Consider the following 24,798-nt stretch of genomic DNA (forward strand, 5'->3'; position numbering starts at 1 on the left):
ATGTTGAGCGATGCATCAATGCTGGGCACACAGTCAAGGTTGATTTTCCTCATGCAGTGATGGCAATGCATTGACTCTGTGGTCAAAGTACCGAGCCACGATGCATTGGTTCCAAAATACAATGTGCTCAGTTTCTACATGCTATTGAGGGGATGCACTGATCTCTCCAAGCTGCTACGATGGTGATGCATAGTCCAGAGTGTCGGGACACTCAATGCGATGCCTTGCTGCTGAGAGCGATGCACCGGTTCTACTCCTGCAACAGAGTTGATGAGTCGATTCTGCTCCAAGCAGACAGAAGATGCATTGATTTCTCTGGTGCAAGTATTAGGGTCCACTTCCAGTGAACTAGGCACATGAGCAAGGGTAGAGACTTTGATTTCCCTGAGTATCAAGAAACAGGAGGAAAGATGGCAAGCCCTTGGAGATCACTTCAATTTCAAGGCAGAATCCACCACTCCCTCCCCTCAGCCGGATCAGGAAGGAGCAGACAGCAGGGCAGCACAGCAGAAAAGCTGTGCTTCCAGATCAACATTCCAGCAAAGTAATAGTCTTTGATACAGTACAGCAATTGTTCTGGCAGAGTCCATTTGTAGGTCCAGAAGTGTATGATTTGTTAGAGTCAGACACACAGTACTTATATACAGTTGTGCCTTTGAAGTGGGAGTGAATTCAAAGAAGGGTCTTTGAAGTCACAGAGGTCCTTTCTTCCTAGCCCTAGCTCCAGACTATCAGAAGGGGATAATTAGTTCTTTGTGTGGTGACAGGCACTGACTATTCAGATGTAAATGTCAGCCCCTTCTGCCCTTGCTGCTGAGGAAGAGCTGTCAGAATGCAGATGAGTGATCAGACACATCAAATCTTCCTGTGTTTGTGGCTGTCTAGAGGGAATGCACAGATGTGTATTGGAGATAGGCTGCAGACACACAGAGCTTTAAGAGCAAAGAAATGTCCACTTTCTAAAAGTGGCATTTCAAAAATAGGGATGTTAAATCTGACTTTATTAGTAAGGAGGATGTATCATTACCATTCCAATGATATGAAACATGGCATAGCTATTTCTTCTCAATCAGGAATTACAGCTTAAAGTGTAATGAGAGGAGTAGGCCTCACACTATTAAAAATACTAATGTAGGTGTTTTTCACTACTAGGACATGCAAAACTTAAAAGTACAAGCTTTACCTTTTATTTATACAGCACCCTGCCGTATGGGCTACCTCAGGGGTGACATGTATAATAAAAGGGGAGTTAAAGGTTTGGCACAGGATTTTTCAAATCCAGTTTGAAGTGGCAGTAAAACTGCACCCATGGACACTGCATTGGCAGGTCTGAGGCATTTTTAAAGGGCTACTTGTATGGGTGGTATAAGCAGTGCTGCAGGTCCACTAGTAATATTAAATTTTCTAGGCCCTGGGTATATGGGATCCCACTTTACAAGTTACTTACTAGTAAATTAAACATACACCAATGTTACTATGTTTTGGCAAGAAGCACATGCACTTCCGCACTGGTCAGCAGCAGTAAAGTGCTCAGAGTCCTAAGGCCAATAAAACTCATCAGCAAAATCACGAGGAAAGTAGGCAAAAGGTTTGGGGGGAGACCACCCTAAGGATGACATGTCTAACAGAACTCATCTAATAAAACGTAGGATGTGTTCTCCATTATTGTTGCTGTCCAGGTAGCAGAGCGGACAGCTCTCACTCGTAATTTGTAGTCTGTAATGATTTGCTGATGTTGGGGACTTTCGGAGAGGCATACAACACCAAATTGTTTACCCCTGTACCTTATATTTGATTTTTCAAAAGAGAATGACTTAAATAAACACTGTTATTCAGGTTGCCATAGTGCAGTTTTTGGCAGTGATGTCCCAGTACCGATCAGCTCACAGAGGTTCTGCTCTGTGCTCACACCCCACTTTCACTCAAGTGGCCCTTTTATTGTGCACTTTTATATTGCATTATTTTTTAGATATTGGTTGAGTGATCATGTATGCAGTGGTAGCACCTGTTTCTGTTTCATTCTTTAATTGTAGGGTTCCACTTCTGCCGTTACTTCCCTCTGCTGTCTGTCTAAGTTCTACATGCTTTTACTACCTTTTATTCAGGTTGGTGTGGGTTCAAGGAAAGAGCAGGTTGCGTTCAGCTCTTTGGTGTTCAGCCTCCACGGTCATGCTGCAACCTTGCCAATCTAATCACACACCTGAGGCTGCCACCTTAACTAATCTGCTATGCGTATGGTCCTCGCTCTTACAGTCCTGACAGCCAGGCCCAGGGCTCTCACTTCTGTGGGATGGATGTACTCACAGCAAGTATGAGCTCGAGGTTTCACTTGTTTTGACTCAAAATCTTTGATTACCATTATCTGGAGTGGGGGGGCTTCAATTTGTGTTGAGGATAGCTTGCAAATTCACCCAATCACACCTTGATTTCAATCATCACCTGGAACACGCAGATTTATTGCTCACAGGAAGTCATTCTTGATTGTCATTTTTTTTGGACTGTATAAATGGGTTTAGTACCAAAGGAGACCCTGCCATAGTGGTAGGTCAGCCAGAGTATGTCTACATGGGTCTTTGTCAGTGTACATTGAAAGCTGTGCAAGTATTGTGCACCAACATGAACCGTCAGGCAAAGAGTACCATTATTCTAAACCTTTATTTCAACAATTGCATATTTTTTCAGAGTTATGTTTTAGTTTTTGGCTCGAACAGAAGTGAAAACATTTTAAATAAAATATAGAGAAAAAGTACACAACAGTAAATGTTTTGTTTACCTCACACGGTCCACTATTGGCATTGATACTCTTCGCACATATTTCAGATTCATTCACAGTAATCTTCCCTTTAAGGTCTTCATTACACTTCTCAGTCCCTACAATCTGCAGGTTTGCCTCTCGGAGTAAGCCATCATAGTCATTTGCTGAAAGAAAAGGTAAATAACATCATACCTTATTGCATATTCAAAGCCTACACATCCAAATAAAACACTGCACTCTTTTCCCTGGGTTGCGTAATTTAGCATGGTATGCAATGGGGACATCATTTTGGCTTTTAGATTGAATTGTGGGGGTTCTTTAGCCATTGCCATAGGTATACAATTGTTAGTTATAAGAGTGTATCTAAGAGTCTAGCAGTTGTATATACACATTGAAATTATGTGGTGCTAAGGAAGATCCCTGAAGGACTCCACAGCTGATATTGAGGAGTTAATAGAGGATGCTGCTATGAAAAGAGACAAACCAGGACAGAACTTGTACTGAGATACCAGTATGTATGTCTCTCAGGAAGAGTGACATGGTCCACAGTGCCAAACACTGCTTATAGGTCTAACAATATCAGCACGCTAACACGGTCAACATCTGATGTTTTTATCCAATCACAATAATTATTAGCTAATTTCCAAAACCTGGTCTGAAACCCAGCTGAGCATTGCTCATAATGCTGTTCCTCTCTAGGACCCTTTATGGTTGTAGTGCTACTAATTGTTTTAGAATGTTATTCATATGTGGTATTAGTTTCTCAGGAAGCTAGAATCAAAGTCCCACACCTTCCTTTGGCCTGTCACCTTTGATGCCATTTGATAGAAAGGCATTAGTCAGGGTTGTGATTGAGCTGGTGAAAAGTTTTAATTGGGAGGGGATCTGCAGGGTAGAATAATTTACAGGAGAGCCTCAGACACTTGAGGAGGAGTTTGCAGATCAAACTATTACAATTCTGTGGTAGTGAGGAGGTGAGCAGGACATATTGTGGGATAATTTGAATGCTCCAAGGCAATGGACCTCCGGATTCTTTATATTTTACCCAGAAAGGAGTTGGTCAGGGTTTGTGTTTGCACAGATCTTGGTAGGCTGTGAAGGCTCTGGCGGAGACATCACACAGATTTGTGCCTGTTACTTCAGGAATCATTTTAAAGCTCTCAGTTATCTATTGGAGTAGAAGTTGAGTTTTATACCCATTCCAAGTAATGCTGAACAACATTAAAATTATGGACAGGAATTTGGCCAGCTACCCCAATATAATTTCTATTCTATTGCTAGGGCTTCAAGCCCCTCTTCCTTCATAGAGGTAATAGAGCTTCCTTTTCTTGAACATGATGGTCTTCTAAAAATGAAGAACTATTGGCCCAATTATCCTCTTTCCATAGGTTTTAGAGAGATCTGTAAACACAAGGCTTTCTTGTGTTCTAGAGAGCTCCAACACCCTTGAAACTTCAGTCTTTTTTACCATCACACGGGCCGGAATCAGCACTTACTGTGGCTTTTGTTGAGATCAGACAAGTGATTCCTGGAGGCCTTTTTTGTATCTGTTGTCAGCTTTTAAGACTGTGAGCAACCCAAAGCTAATCTGCAGGTTTCTCTAGGAAAAAATAATTTCCAAAGCCCCATTTTTCTTTTTATTCACACATTGATCAGTATATTTTCCATTCTTTCACTCAGCTTTTAGTCCACTGTCTTCTAAAGTGCTTCTTGAACCCCCACCCCTTATCTCCAGCACTCTTGATAATTTATATGGCACCACTACATAACCATATCACGACATTTGGCCTCTCAATAAATCCCTCTGTTGATCACATTTGACTGCTTGTGTGATATATTTTGTGCTATATGTCTTTTATGGGCCGTCTATATAATTTCTTCGCTCAATTGCTTCGTCCATTTAAGCCATTATTGAATTTCCATAGCTGATGAATTTATGTTTGTTGCAGCATATTTAGCATGTGTTCTGAAAATATGGTTCTGTTTGATTTTCTGCAGTAGTTGGTTGCTTACAATTCAGAAGAATAGGATTGCCATCATAAATGCAATATTTCAATCAAACTGGCTAGTACTTTCAGTCTGTCGTTCGGAGTTTGGGTACAAAAAGTCAAAAAACCTTGAAATTGAATATTGAAATTGTCAGTAATTGAGCAGCACCAGATAGGGATTTTCCAAATATTCCTGTTGGACTATAATTTATCGTAACCTACAGCATATAATCCAGCCTGAGAAAAAGGAAAATTCTATGCTAGACTAGTTTTATTATTGATTATCATTGTACCTCATATTATTCTTCTTATTATTATTATTCTTATTATTATTCACCTCACTGATATCCGTAAATGGTGCCCAGCTTTAAAAAGGGCTATGCTGCTTAGAGGAGTGTAGAGCAAATGATACTACTAGAAGAGTAAAGATTTAAACAGTATTATAAAACAGCCAGGTTTTGAGCTGTTTTTCCAAAAGCGATCAATGTGTTTGTTTAGGGTAATTGAAAAGGACGCTTGGTCCAACAAGTGGCTGTCTGAAAAGTGAAATATTGATATCCTGTCCTTGCTCTGAACTATCTACAAATGTATAAGGTAAATGGGAATGCCCCATACAATGCATTTCCTTAAACCAAGAAAGAGATGATTAATTATTGGGTAATGGTTTTGCGGCTATTCTGAGGGAACCATATAAAATGTTCCTAACATTCTCTTGATAGCAGTACAGGGTGCTTCTATATGGGAGGTTTGTGAGGACATATTTAAATCATTGTTAAGTATCACACAATGCTTTATAACAGATTTAGAGAAAGTGGGTTTATCTCCCAGAATTTTTAGCCACCATAAGTAGGACCAGACCTCACAAGACTTGCTGAAATGAACTACTTTGGTCTTGCCCCAATTTAGTTTAAGGCAGTTTGAGGACATTTCGCTAGTACATCTTTCAAACAGATGTGAAATCTGGTTTGAGTCTCTGTCAAATTTGACATATTTTGATTATCGTCTGAGTTCTGTATTGATTATTATTATATTATTTCCAATACGTTTATTGATAACTATTACTATGTGCCTTGATTATTGTATGTATTCACTGTCACTCACTCACTTATTAGAGGGTCAAAAATTAAACTGGAACAGATATATTTAATTCAGAACATGCATATCCATTGATATAAAACTTTTCTCCTACTTCCGGTGTGTCCCCATCCATAGATAGTACAAGCCGTCTTCTCAGGAATGGTACATCCATAATATGGTAGTTTGATATAGTTTACAAAGTTGCTCAGTACTGCTGGCCTGTTAAAACAAACATAAATGATTTTTGCTCATAGTTCATCATATGTTTTACTGCACATAATGCTTCAAAGTATTAGGTCCATCAAATATTTAATACAATTGAATTATTCGAAGAAACACCTAACAACCATCACAAGACTGACAAATGACTTCAAGTTTACACTGTAGTATGTTAGAACATATTTTGCTCTGTGGATTCTTGATGCAATAGGAAAATAACTGACCTGCAAAAATTTGGGTGGAAAAATCTTACAGAAGGATTGATACCAAAGGTCAATAAGAATTGACTGGGCTGCGTCAAAATGGCACAAAAGGAGTGTTAATGTGTCTCTGAGACCTAACACAATCCTAACTGATTCTGTGCAAATTTAGGGCCAGATGTAGCAACCCTTTTGCGAGTCGCAAACGGCGAAAATCGCCGTTTGCGACTCGCAAACGTGGGTTTGCAATGCACAAATGCATATTGCGAGTCGTTACCGACTCGCAATATGCATGTGCGACTCGCAAATAGGAAGGGGTGTTCCCTTCCTATTTGCGACTCGCAATGGTATGCAATACCATTTGCGACCGCATATGCGGTCGCAAATGGCATCGCAGTTACCATCCACTTCAAGTGGATGGTAACACAATCGCAAATTGGAAGGGGTCCCCATGGGACCCCTTCCAGTTTGTGATTGCACCCAAAAATAGTTTTTCAGGGCAGGGAGTGGTCCAAGGGACCACTCCCTGCCCTGAAAAAACCGAAACAAAAGGTTTCGGATTTTTTTAAAATGCAGCTCGTTTTCCCTTAGGGAAAACGGGCTACATTTAAAAAAAAAAAAACCTGCTTTATTGAGCAGCAGGTCGCTAACATGGAGGCCTGCTGACGTCAGCAGGCCTCCATGTTAGCGAGTGCCCATAGTCGCTATGGGGCCGCAATTTGCGACCCACCTCATTAATATTAATGAGGTGGGTCTTTGCGACCCCATAGCGACTTGCAGAAGGTGTCTGAGACACCTTTCTGCATCCCAAATTGCGACTTGCAATTTGCGAGTCGCAGAGACTCGCAAATTGCAAATCGCAATTTGGTTTTTTCGTACATCTGGCCCTTACTCTCTACTGCTGCACTGTACCCATACTTTACTTTATCATACTGTCCACCCCATGTCCACGTCTGCTCATAGCAGAGGTGAACATGGGGTGGAGGTGTTCAGCAGTGATTTGTAGCCTGGTGTCCCTGGAAAGCTGACACCAGAAGCCATACGGAGAACAGAAGCATGGCGGTGCGGATCAGTGCTAAATCAGTTTATCAAGTGTGAGGAGCAGTGGCCTGATCACCTCACCCTGGCCACTTGTTGGGATCGAGAGCTAAAGAAAAAGAGCCCAGTACTACTGTGGTGCTGCATCCAAGTGGTGGAGAATGATGTGGATAAGTAGGGCACTGAAAGAGTGGCAGTTTCTGCCTCCTTTCCAGCAACTGTAGAGGGTGGGGGAGAAGAAAGGCCCCATTAGCACTAAGGCTTCACAGCCTTGCCCGGTGCCTGAGGTGATAAGGAATGGGAGAGGCAGGCTACATGGAGCCTGGACTCTGACGCTATGCATAGGTGAAATATCTAGAACATTTGCAGGTACCAGGCAGATGGAGGCCTGCTGTCACTGGTTGAATGTTGTCCCCAGCTCCCATTGCTGATTGTGAAGACTGTGGACTGGAGGTGGTTAGGGCACTGACATGTGCTTCCATAGTGTTCCAGAGTTCCCCACTTGAATATAAAAGACTTATACTCATGTGACACAGTGCAGTATCTGCTTCTGGCACTCAACTGCCCTCCACTCTGGCCCCTGGGTCCAAAGTGAAATCATTGGCCCAACAAGTCTAGCTACTCGGCAGAGGTAATCAGGCTTGGTCTGCCCGTCAATCCCTTACAGGCTGGCATCGCACTCCCTGCTCAGCAAAGGCAAACATGATTCTTACAGATTGTGCCCATTATGATGCAGGCCTCACAGGTCAGATCATACTTCATAATGGATTTTAATGAAGTGAAGGATTGAGTTCTGTATTCATTTCATATCCTCAATTGCCCTATTCAATGCACACCCACCTTATTGAATTAGTCAAGGGCATGATTATCAGGGGCGTACAGCGTCACTGTCTCCACAATAGATTACATTTAACTTTTACTCAGGTGCCCATAGATTCCTTTCTAAATTAGACTATTTCTTCATGCTCCTATCTGACCTGTCCACAGTACAAGACACAACCCCCAGCCTGGGTTATTTACCGGTGGCACTTGAGGTTGCCTGAATGAACTGAAGATACCCAGGTAGTGGGCACCTTACAACGTGAGATACTGACTGGGTAGCAGACTGGGATTGTTAATGGTTGAAGTCAGCGAATTTAACTTACCAAGGAAAAGCTCTTGGGGCTTTTTTGGAACTAAGGACTGACATTTGAAATGGAGGATTTTGTTTATCAGAGATAATCTGGCAAAGGAATGAAGATCCACTACTTGGTGGTTCCAGTGGCCATCATCATAACTGTCTCCATCCCCAAACTCTTATTTGAACTGGAAAATTACCCCTACTTTACTCTTCATGTTTTTTGTCCATTGTAACACTCTTCTCTTAGAAATGGGGTCTCTATTTGGCACCCGGTTTGCACTGTGTCCAAATAGGGACACTAACTCTAGTCAGGATAAGGGTGATACCCACTCAGATAACACCTGCTCACCCCGTTGGTAGCTTGCGATGAGCAGCCAGGCTTATCTCAGAAGCAATGTGTAAAGCACTTGCACATAACACACAGTAACACAGGGGAAACACTACAAAAGGACACCACACCGGCTTTAGCAAAATAGCAATACTTATCTACATAAAACAAGACCAAAACGAGAAAAATCCAATATACTGTAATAAAGATATTAATTTTTCAAGAATTACCTAAAAATACAGCTCCTTGAAGTCGATAGCTCCATCTGGGTCAATCACAGTATTGTGATCAACAAAACCAACAGTTCTGGCTGGTCACGGCATTGCGGGCCAGCTACCGTGTCAGGAAGAGCCACAAACAATACCTTGGAAACGCAGGGCATCGTGATCCTCGCGATGAGATTCTGAAAGTGGTGTCACTGGCTTTGGTTCTGGAGGTCGGTGCGGGGGTCATCGGGCCCTTGAAGTCACACATGTTGCTGATTGAACTCTGGGCTGATGAAGTCAGGAGCGCTGGTGTGGATGGCATCAGGGCTGTGATGGAAAGCAAGACAATGCGAAGTGCGGTGCCCACAGGTCACTGTGCAGGCAGCGGATTGGTGCTGGCACCCAGCAGTGTTGGTGAGACCAGGGCTGCGGTGTGAAGCGGGAAGGTGTGACGTGCGGTATCACCAGGTCATGGTGCAGGCAGCGGCTTTGTCGTTGCTGAAGCTCTGTCATTAGGAGGCCCAAGTCAGAGGTGTGGCACGGGACGGCCTCCGTGAGGTGTGCACGGGTTGCAGTGCAGATGGGGATGCCTGGGGACGACTCAAATCGATGGCCCTGGCATTGGAAGACAGGTCCTGTATGCGGGACGGTGCTTTGTGTGCCTCACTCTCAGTGTCCACAGGCAGCAGTGCAGGCAGCAGTGCTGGTGTCAGCAGGAGCATTGTCATCTGGGATGCCCAGGGTATGGTGTGAGCAAGGCAATGCCAGAGTGCGGGCTCACAGGTCACTGTGCATGCAGCGGCTGTGTGGCAATGTCAGATGGCGGCATTGGTGAGACCAGGGTTGCGGTGTGAAGCATGGTAGTGCAGTCTGTGTGGCGTCAGCAGGTCACTGTGCAGGCCAGTGGTATCGTTGGCAGCGTTGCAGTGTTTTTTCTTCCTGAACAGCCCAAAACACATGGTTCCCAGTGCTGTAGGCAGATGAAGCTGAAGTCATTTGTGTCCCTGAGACTTCCAGCAGGAGGCAAGCTCTAATCCAAGCCCTTGGTTAACGCTCTCAAGCAGGATACATAGCAAAGTTCACCCTTTGCTCTCTTTTAAGGCAGAAGCAGCAACTGTAGGCCAACCCAGCAAAGCAACACAGCAAAGGGGCAGTACTTCTCCTCCAGCTCTTCAGCTCTTCTCCTTGGCAGAGGTTCATCTTGCTCCAGAAATATTTAAAATGTCTGGGGGTTTGGGTCCACTACTTATACCCCTTTTGGCCTTTGAAGTAGGCATACTTCAAAGGAAAGTCTCTGTTGATCACAGGATCCTGCCTTGCCCAGGCCTGACCCCAGACATACTCCGGGGGTTGGAGACTGCATTGTGTGAGGAAAGGCACCGCCCTTTCAGGTGTAAGTGACCACTCCTCCTTTCACTCTAGCCCAGATGGCCCATCAGGATATGCAGACTACGCTTTGTGCTACTGTGTAGAAGGACTTCACAACAGCCCAACTGTCAGCCTGACCCAGACGTGGAATACACAAACAGGCAGAGTCACAGAATGGTTTAAGCAAGAAAATGCCCACTTTCTAAAAGTGGCATTTTGAGACAATTTAAAAAACAACTTTACTAAAAGATGTATTTTTATATTGTGAGTTCAGAGGCCCCAAACTCCACATCGCCATCGGCTCTCAAAGGGAAACTGCAATTAAAAAGTTATTTAACAGCAGTCCCCATGTTGACCTATGAGAGAGATAGGCCTTGCAACAGTGAAAACCAACTTTGGCAGTATTTCACTGTTAGGACACACCAGTACATGTCCTACCTTCTAAATACACTGCACCCTGCCCATGGGGCTACCTAGGCCCTACCATATGGGTGCCTTACATCTAGTAAAAGGGAAGGGTTGGGCCTGGCAAGTGGGTACACTTGCCAGGTCGAAATGGCAGTATAAAATTGTATACGCATACACTGCAGTGGCAGGTCTGAGATATGTTTATAGGGCTACTTATGTGGTGGCACAACCAGTGCTGCAGGCCCACTAGTAGCATTTGATTTACATGCCCTGGGCACCTCTAGTGCACTTTACTAGGGACTTACTAGTAAATCAGATATGCCAATCATGGATAAACCAATCACCAATACAATTTACATAGGAAGCACTTGCACTTTAACACTGATCAGCAGTGGTGATTTACACAGATACAATAAGCCATCAAAAACAGATCAGAATAAATAGGAGGAAGAAGGCAAAAAGTTTGGGGATAACCCTACAAAAAGGGCTATTTCGAACATCTACTGTCTTAATTTATATGCAATTAAAAAACTTCTCCATTATCACTGGTTAAGTATTGAAAGCTCCCCTTTGATGGAAGTCTGGCCACAGAAGATTTAGGCACTCATCAAGACCCCGGCAGACAGCATTAATATGGGGGAAAGTACTGCCAATAGGATGGTGGTACTTTTCTCCATATTAAGAAATTGGCAGTTTGGCTTACTGCCAATGTATCACACCAACTGCCACAGCGGTAACGACCGCCGGGCTGGAGACTTCACTCTCCAGCCCAGCAGCCATCACTTGTCCGTCTATGGGATTATGACCCCGCCTACCGCCATGGTTTTCGTTACAACCTTACCACCACGAAAACCATGGTGGTAGGCACTATTAATGACAGGGAATCCTTTCCCTGTCACTGAAAGGGGTCTTCCCCATTCCCCTCCACAGATTACCCCCTTTCTTCTCCAGACCCCCCCTTCATACACGCCCCTTCCTTCACACACGCATAGACACACTCATTCCCACATTCAACCATGCATAGATACATCCATTCACACACACATCCACACACACTTACATACATACAAGGAGACATGCATTCACACAACACAACATACACGCACTCACACATCCATACATGCACACACATATAAAACGCAACACACACCCGCATACATGCACATACAGACATACACCCACACACACACCCACACACACAACAACCCCCTCCCTTGTCGGAGCACCTGACTTACCTGTTGTCACAAGGCCCTCTGGCACAAGACGGGATGGGGCGCTTCTGTCAGCAGCAGCATCCACCAGCAGAACACAGCCAGGCCTTATCATGTGTCTTGATACGGTCGGTGGCTGTCTACTGGTGTGAAGGCGCTGCTGGCTGCAGCGCCACCTTAGTGCCATCCGCTGGCATGGCTACAGCCGGATTTCCGCCATTCTTGTGGCAGAAATCCGGCTGTGGTCATAATCCGACAGACAGCTGGTAGCCACAGACACAGTCTTTTGGCGGCTGTCGCCGCAGAGGTAGGCGGTTTTTACCCCCGGGGTCAAAATGACCCCTTTAGTGTCTTAATACTTTCTCCTGCAATCTGACCTGCTCATGCTTCTGGAAGGTGATCTATGGGATGAACTCACCCCTCTGCACTTTTTATGTAAAGACTCATTTTGTCCGATATTCCAGTGGTTATAACCACCGTCTTGAAACTGCTGCATGAACCCCTGTCTACCCCTTGAAGGAGGGATGGTTCACGGGGTATAACACCTTGTGGTTAGGTATTATGTTGGGGGAGTAAAAATGCTGTTGGTATTCAAGGCTTGGGATAACATTGGCTTCTCCAAACTGGGAGACGCATTGACACAAAACTGTATACACTCTATGTTTTCACTATCTGCAGGTCCAACATGCCCTGTCTCCTTACATTTCTGATGTTGAGTATTTTTCAAAATTCATCTGCTGAAAGGTCAAGTTGCTAATGGGAGATCTTGCAGCTCTAAGGTTGTCAATAGTACCCAGAACCCTATCCGGTCTGTAGGTCTAGCTGGGAGGATGAGTGGAGAAAGGAACGGATTTGCCAGTGAGAGTAGACTATAGTCACCAAATCCAGACAAATCTAGTTTAAATATATGTACTGCACATACCTAACCCATCCAAAATGCATAGTTTCTGTGATGTGGGCAGTCAAAGAGAAATCTCTTCCACATGGTTGGGCTGTGTGATATTCTTTGATACCACTGAAATGCTGCTGGCCATTCCTTGTTGTAGGTCCTGTGCTGGCTACTCACTCTGAAGATGGCCCTGCTTCCCATACATTCTATCTAGATTCTAACAGCTATGTCCAGGCATTATGCAATGTAAGTCTTATCCTTGCCAAAAAAGACATTGCACAAAAATGGCACAACACTAACACTCGCTGTCCAGGAAAGTTGAGAAAGTGGGTGGATGAATGCATGCTGCTGGAGGTCCGAAATTGCAGACTAAAGATTGTTGGGAAACAAACACAAAATATGGGAGGTGTTGAGTGTATATAGGGACTCAATAGAGTACTAGGATTCTCTTTCAGTTGAAGATATACTGCCATGGCATAGTAACACCTCCCTGCCAGACCCACTGTTGAGATATCGAATGGTTTCTGCATCAAGGGTGTAGCAAACGCCCTGCAGCCCTTGCGGTGCAGGGGGTGCCCTGAGCTCAAAGGGGGACCCCCTCATCACAGTACACTAGCCTGAGACCTCCCGAGTGAGTCTAGAGAGGGGGGCCCACCATGTACTGTGCGGAGGGGCCCACTCAATTTTGTTACGCCACTGTTTCATAAACAGGATGATGAAAGTTGTATAACTGATTTGTGCTATGTGGAAATGTTCAAATAGGAAATTGTAATTATTGGTTCTGGAAATGTTAGAGTATTGTTTGTGTGTATCTGAAGCTCTCAATAAAATTGCTATTTAAAAATAAGAATTGACTGAATTTAACATTGAAGTAAATATCCAAAGAGAGTTGAATCAATTGTGGTCCACTAAAAGTGAATTTTATTTAAAAAATACAAGCTTGACACAAATCTACAAACCATCTCATTAGCTGAAATGGTTTATACATTAAAAGCATACAAACGAGTCTTCAGTGTTATGTTCTGATTTACTTAAATATGGCTGGCATAGAGAGGCATTAATGTGAATAACAGGTATTTAAATCTGGTTACTCACTGCCATGCAATAACAAAAATTAAAAAACTAAAGTTGTTTTTTCTCTTTCTTTTATGTCCCCAAGGAAATCACTCAATTCTTTAGTGCCCCGCCCTTTATTAGTGTCTCCAAAGAACTTAGGAAAGCAACGAATGGCAGAAGTTCTTCAGTCTTGCCTAAAGTCTCCTGGCTCTATCAAATCTCTGCAGAATGTATATAAAATGTATGTATATGTATATATGCATATGTGTAAATATAAGTGTATATAGAAACATTAAACAACTGGTTTCTAAAATCATTCATCAGTTTACATTTGCCTAGGAAGTACAGGCTTTGAGCTTCCGTTAAGGGAACAATTGTTTATTATATTATTATATTATATAGTTGCCCAAGTTCTCAGAGATACCGAGTTGCCCTCTATTGTGTTTGAGATTCATTCATGGTTTGGTCAGAGGAATATGTGCTATTTGTCACACTCAATAAAATCCGACTTCCTGGGCTTCAAAATGTATCTGATGCAATAATTAAGCCTCGTTCTGAGTGGTTTTGGAATAAAGTTGATTTTTATGTTTACTGCACACAAATCTGCATGTCACAGTAAATATAATTGTTTTCCTCTACTCTGTTGACTTTTGGCAGTTTTTGCCTGCAGAAATTTCATAGGAGAGAGGTATTTAATGGCCCTGGTAATTAATGAGTGTGATACTCGACATTCTGACCCTTGCAAAAGCAACTCTGAATCACAGCTTTTTTTCTGCGCTCTGATGGTGTCCCAATTGAAGGTGTGTCAAGAACCACCAGAGATAGTGAGCTTGCCTGCAAGATAAAAGGGGTACTTGTGATCATTTTTTAAAGGATGATGTTTCTGCAATGGTTTGTAATAGTACTTTTGTGCCTTCCAATTAATGTACATGATAACTCAAGTGGAATGGTGAATAACGTGTAATAGGACTCATTTGGTGGTAGGATAAAATGCATGCTGCCTATAATGATGAAGCCTTGAATAAAGGCTCACTAACTCTATTTTTACTGTCCTTTGTCCTTGTTTATAATCTCATGAGACTGCAAAAAGTTCCCATAAAATTCTTAACATTTGACAGTGTCTCTAAGAAAATTCTTCTTCCTTAAGGTTCAACAACAATCTATGAATATATTTTGTTAGTAGTAGTAGTAGTAATAATAATAATAATAATAATAATAATAAACAGTTATTGATTGGTATTATTGTTAAGGCAATATCTTCCAATTTCCATAGGTATGCCTACAAGAGACTAATTCATCAAATCTATTCATCATCATTTGTTTTTTGCATTCCCCTCCTAATTAATCCCTATTATAATCCCTATTATACTCCTTGTCCCTAATTAGGGCCACTCACTCTTTTTGTTTTACTACCTGAGCTTGTTGCCACCTGAAAGAAGGATCCAAGATTGAAGTTGAAATTATGAGCATCCTTCATTCTGAGGATCTCTATGTCATTTGACAGAAGGGTACACAATAGAATTTTACCAGGACTACTGAATTATCCACTTATTGGAATAAAGGCAGTGCCTCTCCTCCAATAGTTTGCAAACCACCTGTGTTATAAAGGACCAAAAGAAACTCATTAGCATGTACATTAAAATGCTAAGGCCAGCAGGCATCCCACATTAGTTTTGAATTTCTTGACTCTCCTTTCTAAAGTAAACCTCCAACGCTGAGCTACTGTAGAGGTTTGAAAGAAAGGTTAACATAGTAGCTCAAGCATGTTTCACCATTCCCTTTTGCAATTCTTGGCATATCATAAAGTTATAGGTGCGTAATTTATGCTTTAACTAGGATCAGTTAAAATTGTCAACCACTGCCCATTCGTTCTAATAATTATAACATATCTGTTATCCGTGTTAGCTGCATTATGATGACACTCTGTGCAGCAGTTTAAGTTAGGGTATAACATATAAAGATTTCTGATCTGTTTCTAAAAATGCAAACATCTTTTAAATTGTTCCATCATCTTTCAGTGATGATAGATTAAGATAAAGCAACCAATTGCAGAACTTATTCTAGTATTTGTAATCATTTTAAGATGCAAGAAAATCACACCTGGAAAGTTTCAGCAAAACCAGATTTGATCCCTTTGGTCCAAACACAAGCTGGGAGATATTCATAACTTGTTTGTTCTTCTCGTCTCTTTTATAAATATTGTGCACTCCAAGCCATGCTTCATAATCATTCAAATCAGCATTTCTGTGTGAGACAGCTTGATTAGCATGTATGTTACATTTGTAGTTAAAACAATAAATAGAAAATATTATATGCCTGCAATACAAAGACATAAGCAAATGGATACATTTTGTGCACAAATAGATTCATTGCTAACAGAGAGAAACAACTGTCTAAATTGCAAGTAGTCTCATAGTTTCTAAGGATTCTATAGCCTCACTAAACCCCACAAATTACAATGTTTGTTGAGTTGATATGAATCACATTTCACAATTTAGCTTGTCATTCACAAGACAAAAATTAGATTTTTCTGCAGTCCTTGAAAACATTTGGGAAAAGATACTTTACCTTGTTTTATTTCTGAATATACATGAATGTATAGAAAAAATGTGGATTGAATTCCAAACTTGCCATTGGTTATTTTCCTTTAGGCACCCATATCTGTTGTGTTGTTTAGGTGAGATAATAGCCAAATACTCTGTCACAAGCTTTTGTAGCTAATATTGTTCTTAACCTTGAATATATATGGTGTGGCATTTATTTTTACAAATATACTATTCATTTATTTAAGTATGGTGACATTTTAAGGATTATTTTCAATGCTTCAAGTTTAAGCTCACTTAATGATATTATCCCTATATTTTCTTGCAAGCAAAAAGCTGTAGGAACTGGGTAAATTTGAAGTAATAGCAACAGCATGAAGCAAAGACAAATTACAAAAATGAGAATATGGGGAGTTAGTTTCATTCTAGTGCAGGAGGTCTTGAGGAGGATCATCAGCGGATAGTACTACACTTGAAACCATAGTGGATGATCTACAAATTAGGCATTTGAAAGGTCCACACAGCCACACACAATCAATCTCTCTACCTGAGCTACCTGTCCCAATAAATCCCTCTACTGAATCATTTACTGTGTACAACAAAGGCAGTTCAAAGACTCTTGAAGAAAGGTAGGGGAGCTTTTACCACCATTGTTCAGAGAATTAACTTGCTGCAAATCCTTTATACTAGACTTTGTGGACATATTCACAGATGCCTCGCTCAACCTGCTGCTAAATAGATCGCTTCTACAGGACATTGTCTACTTGATTCCATCACTACTACTGCTCATCTCTAAGAATTTAAATTTGGTGAACCTTGTGCTACATGTTGAAAAATATGGCTGTTATGTCACTAGAATAGAATTTTGAAACATCTCTGGTCATGGATAATGTTGATGGGCTGCTGGTAATCGGTGTAGATGTAGTTTCCCATCAATTGGGGGTTTCTGATGAGGAGGGAGTACTCCAACCAATGACTCAATATATTTAACCATGAAAAATCAGATGCAAGGGCAATAACTGTAATTTCAAAAACAGAGGATGTGGGGGGGCAACGACTGGTCTAAATGGAAAGAAAATTATAAACTAAAAGACCATAATCATATAGAAAAATACTTGTGCATGACCATTATAACCCCGTGGAGCCGCGGCCGCCAATGCTTATTGACTAGCGAGGATGATATCAGCATATCGGACTATCATCCAAAGCCTCACTAACTCGGAGACAGAGGAAAGATCATCGAATAAAAGCTATTAGTTCAATTTGTTTCAGCCAGATCATCTTCTCCTATTATACCAGATGGTTGCATGCATCTACAAAAGATTAGAATGACTATATAGCAGTAGTACTGTCTGAACTTCCAGCCAAGATAATCCAAATGACATGACTATGCGATCCAAACGTACCAAGCGTTTAGTGTTCAATCAACTTTAAAATCTGGCTGCTAAAACTTGATCTTCATCGTACCATATTAAAGGGAATGGCCCTGAAGAAGGTGACCTATAATCACTAGGAACACCGAAACGCGCGTAGGCCGTCAGTCCCTCAGCATATCCTTGCTGTAGTGTTGCCACTCCGACTCGTTCTCTTTTTTAAATATAGATTTAAATATAGACTATTTCTCTATTAGACTATTACTTATATATATTTATCAGTTATCGAGTATTGTTTTTTCCTGTATGTATATATATTTTGTATTTTTTCATTAATTGTGTGGTATCTGTATTATGATCTCTTTTCATTGTATTATATTGCCTATTGTCGGGTAGTTTGAATGTGGCGTGCTTGAACTAGATTTTCTGTTTATATACTAAGATATTTTTTATATTTCATGATCATTTGTTCATTTACATGATTTGATTAAAGGTTTTCGCTTTGTGATTTTGTTCCCTTTCCCCTTGTGATTATTTGTCTTGGTTTAGCAGTCAGATATCATAATTTATTACTTATTGATCGACTTGAATTTATCATAATATATGAATCAGTCCCTATACGGATTTACTTCTGAAGTGTTTCATATCTTCAGATACATTATTATTGTAGCTCATGCTGTAGTTTTTTTCTCTCACGCATGGTTACCTGCAGCCTTAATAAATTCATATAGACCTACAATTCCCATAGGCATACAATGAGGTGTTATCACTACCCCTGAAACACCTATGGCAGAGTAGTGAGCTACAGTGGGAAAAGGTGATGGGGGAAATAAGCTAAACACATTAAAAATAATAAGTTAGAATATCGTTGGTCTTTTGGGCAAGTTAGATGAGCTAGAATGGCAATCCTGTATTAAGCAAAGTGATATCTGCTTCCTACAAGAGATGTGGGCAAAGGTAGAAGTTAGTATGGAAAGATATATTACATGCTCATCCATCAGGGGGCGAAGTTACGTGAATGTCCTCGAAGCTACAAAACACTGCTGAACTCCTCCCTGTAGTTAGTATGTCCTTTAATATTCCAGAGATTAGTTAAGGTGGGGATTGCCCCTTGAGTTACTGACGCAGTCAATGCTTAAATCCCTTCAGTAAGGATAGCGCTAAGGCCATTTTAGATGTTTTAAAAAAATGAATACTAAAGATCAGATTCAACTGAAGACTATCACCATAAATACTGAATAATAGTCTGTGGTTATTTCAATATCTCCCTGGGTATTGTTTTCATTGTAGTGCAAACCCTGAAGAGGACCTCTCATGGGGAGTCCCTGAAGTTGTTCTATAACACATTAATAGGAATAAGAAATAGAGGAGATAATTTGTGTCAACGATGTTGCCTTGTGGGCTAAGGGCTATGTCAGATGCCCCAGCACACATGACATAAAGAGGACATAAACCTTGAGCCCTTATTGAATATATGTTGAAACACATTCAAGCTTGGGTAACAGTATGGGATATGTGGGTTATTTTGTGACCTGACAGTGATCATAATGCCCGTATCACCTTACCTATTAGTGCCAGTAAAGCTACAGGGTGGGGTTTAAGTTGGAGGTACCAATACAGGACCTGTATTTGTTCAAACCTGCCTTAGACAGGCAGTTAATTAACCCTAGTCTGATATAAATGGAACCAGTGTCTGAAAGACATGACATGAACAGGGTGATTAAACTCTATGAGAAAATCAGCTGTAATATATACTCTTTCTTGACAACCACTATACCTAGTAACCATTTCAAAGAGGACAAAGTACTGGGCAAATGGTTTGATCATAAATGTTGATCCAGTTAAAAGAGGTTGATCTGTGCCCTACCAAGTTGATATGGGTTTACAGATAGAAGTCACATGATTTGGATGGCACTATAAAGCTGTGATATCTGAGAAAAAAGCTGCAATGCAATATAAATTATGGGGGAAATGTTAAGAAAGCTTTCAAAGAAAAAAGCCTGAAAACGTTGGTCAATTATCGCATGGGGCTACAGTGCATCTAGAAAGGCCCAGGGTGCATGAATTGGGGCCAAGGTGCGGAATCAGCATTTCTCTGAGCTTGTTGCCAAAAAGTACACACAAAGAATAAAATTATAATTATTAAAAATCAGAAGGTATAAAGAGCTGTTGCAAAGCAACAATCAAAATCAGCCCCTGGTATGGACCTTAGACCAATACACATTTTTAAAGCTATACTTTACTATGGACTCACATTTTCACCACAGTATCCAACTCCATTTTGAGACCCAGGAACACCCCTCAGTCATGGTGAAATGCAACAATCTTACAGATTCCAAAGAAGGGTTCTCAAACCAATACATCTAATTACCACTATATATCACTTTTGAGGAGGTGAGAAAGCTCTATGGATAAATTATTTATAATTGAATACAAGAATGGGATGATACAAGAAACATCCATGCTGATATTCAAGCTGACTTCAGGAAAGGACATTGAATATTTGAATGGGTGATTCATCTGCCTTTAATGTATACAAATATGTAAAACAAAAAGGAGATCCTTTGTTCTTAAATGAGACTTTGAACTGGTTAAAAGAGACCAGCTATTGTTTGCACTAGAATGTTTGGGTCTAAGGTACTTATTAATAAAAGCACCACAAAGCTTACACACTGATGGATCGGCATAGGTGTGCTATAGGCCAAGTGGAGAGACTCCTGAGTGTTTTCCAATTCTCACAGGCGTGTGCCGGGGATGCATTCCAGCTCCCTTCCTTTTCTTGGTTTTCTTGAACAAAGTTAGATGGCATCTGTAGAATATGATATTTGATAACCTAAAACTCTGCATTAATAGAACACAGGTATCACTGTTTGCAGGAGATGCAGTTTCCCTGACCGATCTTTCTATGCACACACTTTTAAAAGGCTTTGTCAAATACTGCACAGAAAAACAACTAACGATCAAGGTAACAGAAAACAAAGGTCATGATGATGAAATCTAAGGTAATCTTGAGGAACTTATTTTATGTTAATGATCCATTAGAACCGGTGATTACATTTGATTATGTGGGATCTAGGCATAGGTTTTGATAATAAGCTTGTTTGGAATCAACATAGAGATAAGACAGCAGTGGCCCTGAAACAAGTTGCAGCTGCTGTCAGATGCAAAGAAAGGATCGGGAGCCAATCCCTGAGTATCTTGTTGCACATAAATAGAGCTAAGGCAGTAGCTGCAACTGTCTATGGGGCAGATGTGTGGGGCCATATAGATTGCTCTACAGAGAATCAAGAACACACATCTGAGAACACTACTATCATTGGGCCCAGTAGAACCTTAAATGTTTTCTACTCTGCACTACACATCAAACCAATTGAAATATTATTATTGCTCTTGGCCTAGCCCTCATACTGTACATAGTGAGTGAATATAGCGAATGAGCCTGACCACTGCAAGGGATGTTTTGGGAGGTTCTACCCCCAAGAAATCTTTGACAAAAACTGCAAATATGGTGTTACTTACAACATATTTTTCATTATATAACAATGTGAAATCACTGAATAGATGCATGGAGATTGGAGTCACAACAGCATGGTTCAATGAATGACTCAGTAGTCTGAAGGTTGAGGAGTGTGTTGATGAATTATTTCACGAAAAAATGAAAATTAATAAAGCCCTTTACCTACTTGGAACTTAGAACGGTCTCAATGCACTGAATAAAAGAGGATGTTCAGTTTTTAGGTTGGGCTTTGTGAACGCCCATCATTTCTTATTGGTTCCTTGTAGAGCCCCATGTGCAATCTTGCTTTTCTATGGTCCCTTTGTTGCCTTTGCCATGCAATTCAGTGTTTGGCTCCCTCCCATGGTGACTGTCCCCCTTACATGTTGTCTTGCTAGTTCAATTATTTATTGTTTTTCTGATGCACTATTTTTTTTTTTTGTTCATCATTGACATAATTTAAAACAGGGCCAGATTTAAATTTTGGAAGATGGAGTGTTTTTCTTTTTCCTGGTGGAGGACTTAACATCAGCCAACCGATACTACTCTGCCAGTCAACTTTAAAAATGACCTCCAAGCTAGCGGTCATTTCAAAAGTGTTGGCAGGAACCATCATCATGGCTGTCCCTGTCAATGCTTAATAAAGTTGGATGCGGAGCTCCATCAACATGATGGAGCCAATCATCTCATGTTTTTTTTCTTTTTTTTTTTCGAAAAGATAATCCTGCTCTGGGATAACTGGCAATAACTTACTGCCAAGATATCAGTCTGACCCTTAATCCTTTTGACTATCTGGGACAATGGGCCTTGTTACAAATGTGAAGGTCTGAGGATAGCCACACTCACGGTGATGGGCATACCACCACTTTACAATCCTGGTGGGCGGACCGGCCAGGGGGCCGCCGTCACCACCAGAAACATCGTTCCCGACAGACTGACTGTCATGAAATGAGAAACAGTTGTACATGATATCATCTTCAATGCTTTAGTTGGGGTTTTTCCTTCAGTAAATAATGCTGGACACATTGAGGAGCCAATACCTGAGTTTAGTGATTTTGCACTGACAAGATGGACATGGAAATTGAGGAGTCCTTACGCTATCTTCGTCTACTTGGAGACTATCGCCCTCATTATGACCCTGGCAGTCTTCTGACTGCCAGGGTTAATGTGGCGGTATTACCGCCAACAAGCTGGCGGGACATACCGCCACATTATGAGATTGGCAGGTTGGCTGCAGCCAACCCGTCACTTCTCCACTCCAATATGAGCCACCGGGCCAGAGATGTCTATCTCCAGCCTGGGGGGTGACATAGTACCGCCCATGGCATTATGATCCGGCCTACCACCATGGTTTTCGTGGCGTTAGCAATACCACGAAAATCATGGCAGTAGGCCCTACCGGTGACAGGGAATTTCTTCTCTGTCACCTGTAGGCGGCTCCCCCACCCCCCAAAACTCACCTGCTGCCCCCCACCCCCTTACACAAACTAACCCCCACCTCCTCCAATCTACTAACTCACCCCCACCCCCTCTGATACATTCACACATCCCCCACCACCATACACACACACCTGCATTCACGCACACACCCGCAGACACGCACACAGACACCCACAAGCACTACACACACACCCATTCACTTACACTGGTATATATGCATTCATTCAAACACTGGCATACACGCATACTTCCAGGCATACTCACACACATACTTTCACACAATCACAGTGACATGCAGACATGCACTCACTTCGCCATTCTTACCCACATTCACTCACACACATACAACCACACATACAATACAACACTCACAGATGCATTCATACACACACTCACATATTCATGCTCACAATCAAACACACACACAAAACCCCTCACCCTCACACCCCGCTCCCCTGTCAGATGCCCGACTTACTTTGTCTGGCGAGGAGGTCATCCGGAAGGGAACTTGAAGTGGCACTGCTAACGGCAGCAGCACCCCACCAGCAGAACACCGCCAGGCCGTATTACTGGTCACAATACAGCTGGCGGCGTTCTACTGGGGTGGCGGGCTGGTGTTAGCAGCGCCAGGTTACCACCTTCCGCCACTATGAACACTGTCGTATTACCACCCTTATTGTGGTGGAAGTAAAGCAGTGCTCATAATGTGGTGTACAGATTGCAGCCACTGTGGTGGTACGTTGCCGGCTGTCACCACAGCAGAAGGCAGTATTTACCGCCTATATATTCTACTAATACTAGTTATCACTACAGTTATAAATCTATACATTGCAAGATCGGCTGAGCTCTCTAACATAAGCACAATTTTTCTTGAATCTATTTCAAAGTCCTCATTCTTGTATCCAATGTGTTAGCTAGACATTTGCCATTCCAGCCCCCATGCTCAGGAGGCTCGTTCCATTCCATTTGTCAATAAATATATTGCAGTTAGCCTGAAAAATTAGATCTTAGCATCCAGAGTATCCACTTAGAATATCCACTTATAAACCAATACCCTGCATTATTTAATTCTGAGTCAGCTTCATAATTTAACCATCAACAAAATGGACTTAAACATACTCTATTGGTGTTGCCCCAGGCTGAAGATGTTCCAGAATCATGTTTTCTCTTGCATTTCCTTTTAGGCTATCTGCCCCGAGCAGGCAGTTCCACATAGTCAAAGTCTAATGTAATGACTCCTTACCAAGAATTACCTACCGTCTACTGGTCAAAGGCATGCTTCTCCTCAGTGTGTGATTGTACAAGAGCTATTTGTAGAGAGATCTTATAATATATTACATGGTACTTAAAAGACTACCTTTTATTTTTCTAGGACTAAATGGGGTGACTTTAGCCATGCTCCAGAATGATAAAAACCTGTATGTACATCACATATTTTTGCATTAGATGAAGGCAAAACTAGATTACAGTGGGGATACAGTGGCAGACTTAGGGCTTGATTTAGATATTGGTGAATGGGTTACTCCATCATAACAGTGATGTATATCCAGTCCACCGAAATCTAAATCCCACAGGAAATAATGGGATTTAGATTTAGCCATGTGGGATATCCGTCACCGTTGTGATGGAGTAACCCATCCACCAATATCTAAATCAAACCAGTATTCTCTGTTTTGACACTTTATCAAGAATCATTAGGTCTATAGCATTCTGGGGTACAATTGCTTCCTTAATTCATTTCATGAAATTAAAAAATGGCATTCAAGAGAATGACAGTATTATTAACTGGGCTAGTACCAAATGTTCAGGCTCTGTGACATTCATATTTATTACTACTTCAAGAGAGCAAAATTCTGTTTGACTCAAAGGAGAAACAGATTCCATGCTTTGAGCTGTAGAGTGAGTGAGCTGCAATACCTCCTGGTCATACTCAAACACTTTTTTAAGCTTACAAGATCTCCCATTCAGGTGTTCAGTGCCAACGCCCTCATGGATTTAGCTTTTTGATGTTACCACCCTGGCAGCGAGATGGATGCGGGAGGTGGGGTCTAATTTTAGAATGCCCTTCACATACTGACTTCTT

At 41.6% G+C, this 24,798-nt stretch overlaps 1 protein-coding gene across 3 annotated transcripts in view; it reads right to left on the minus strand.

Annotated features, from left to right (window-relative positions):
* HGF (hepatocyte growth factor) overlaps positions 1–24,798 on the minus strand; it is a 299,651-nt gene that overhangs the window by 11,781 nt on the left and 263,072 nt on the right. For 2 of the 3 annotated variants that reach the window (XM_069228683.1, XM_069228682.1), the window contains exons 15-17: positions 15,964–16,107; positions 5,933–6,039; positions 2,774–2,919 (exon numbers count right to left, since the gene is read on the minus strand). In XM_069228683.1, coding sequence (XP_069084784.1) covers positions 2,774–2,919; positions 5,933–6,039; positions 15,964–16,107 — 397 coding nt within the window. The remainder of the gene's footprint in view (positions 1–2,773; positions 2,920–5,932; positions 6,040–15,963; positions 16,108–24,798) is intronic. The other variant, XM_069228684.1, reaches the window with a different exon arrangement.

This window comes from Pleurodeles waltl, chromosome 4_1 (assembly GCF_031143425.1).
Source record: "Pleurodeles waltl isolate 20211129_DDA chromosome 4_1, aPleWal1.hap1.20221129, whole genome shotgun sequence".
NCBI classification, from domain to species: domain Eukaryota; kingdom Metazoa; phylum Chordata; class Amphibia; order Caudata; family Salamandridae; genus Pleurodeles; species Pleurodeles waltl.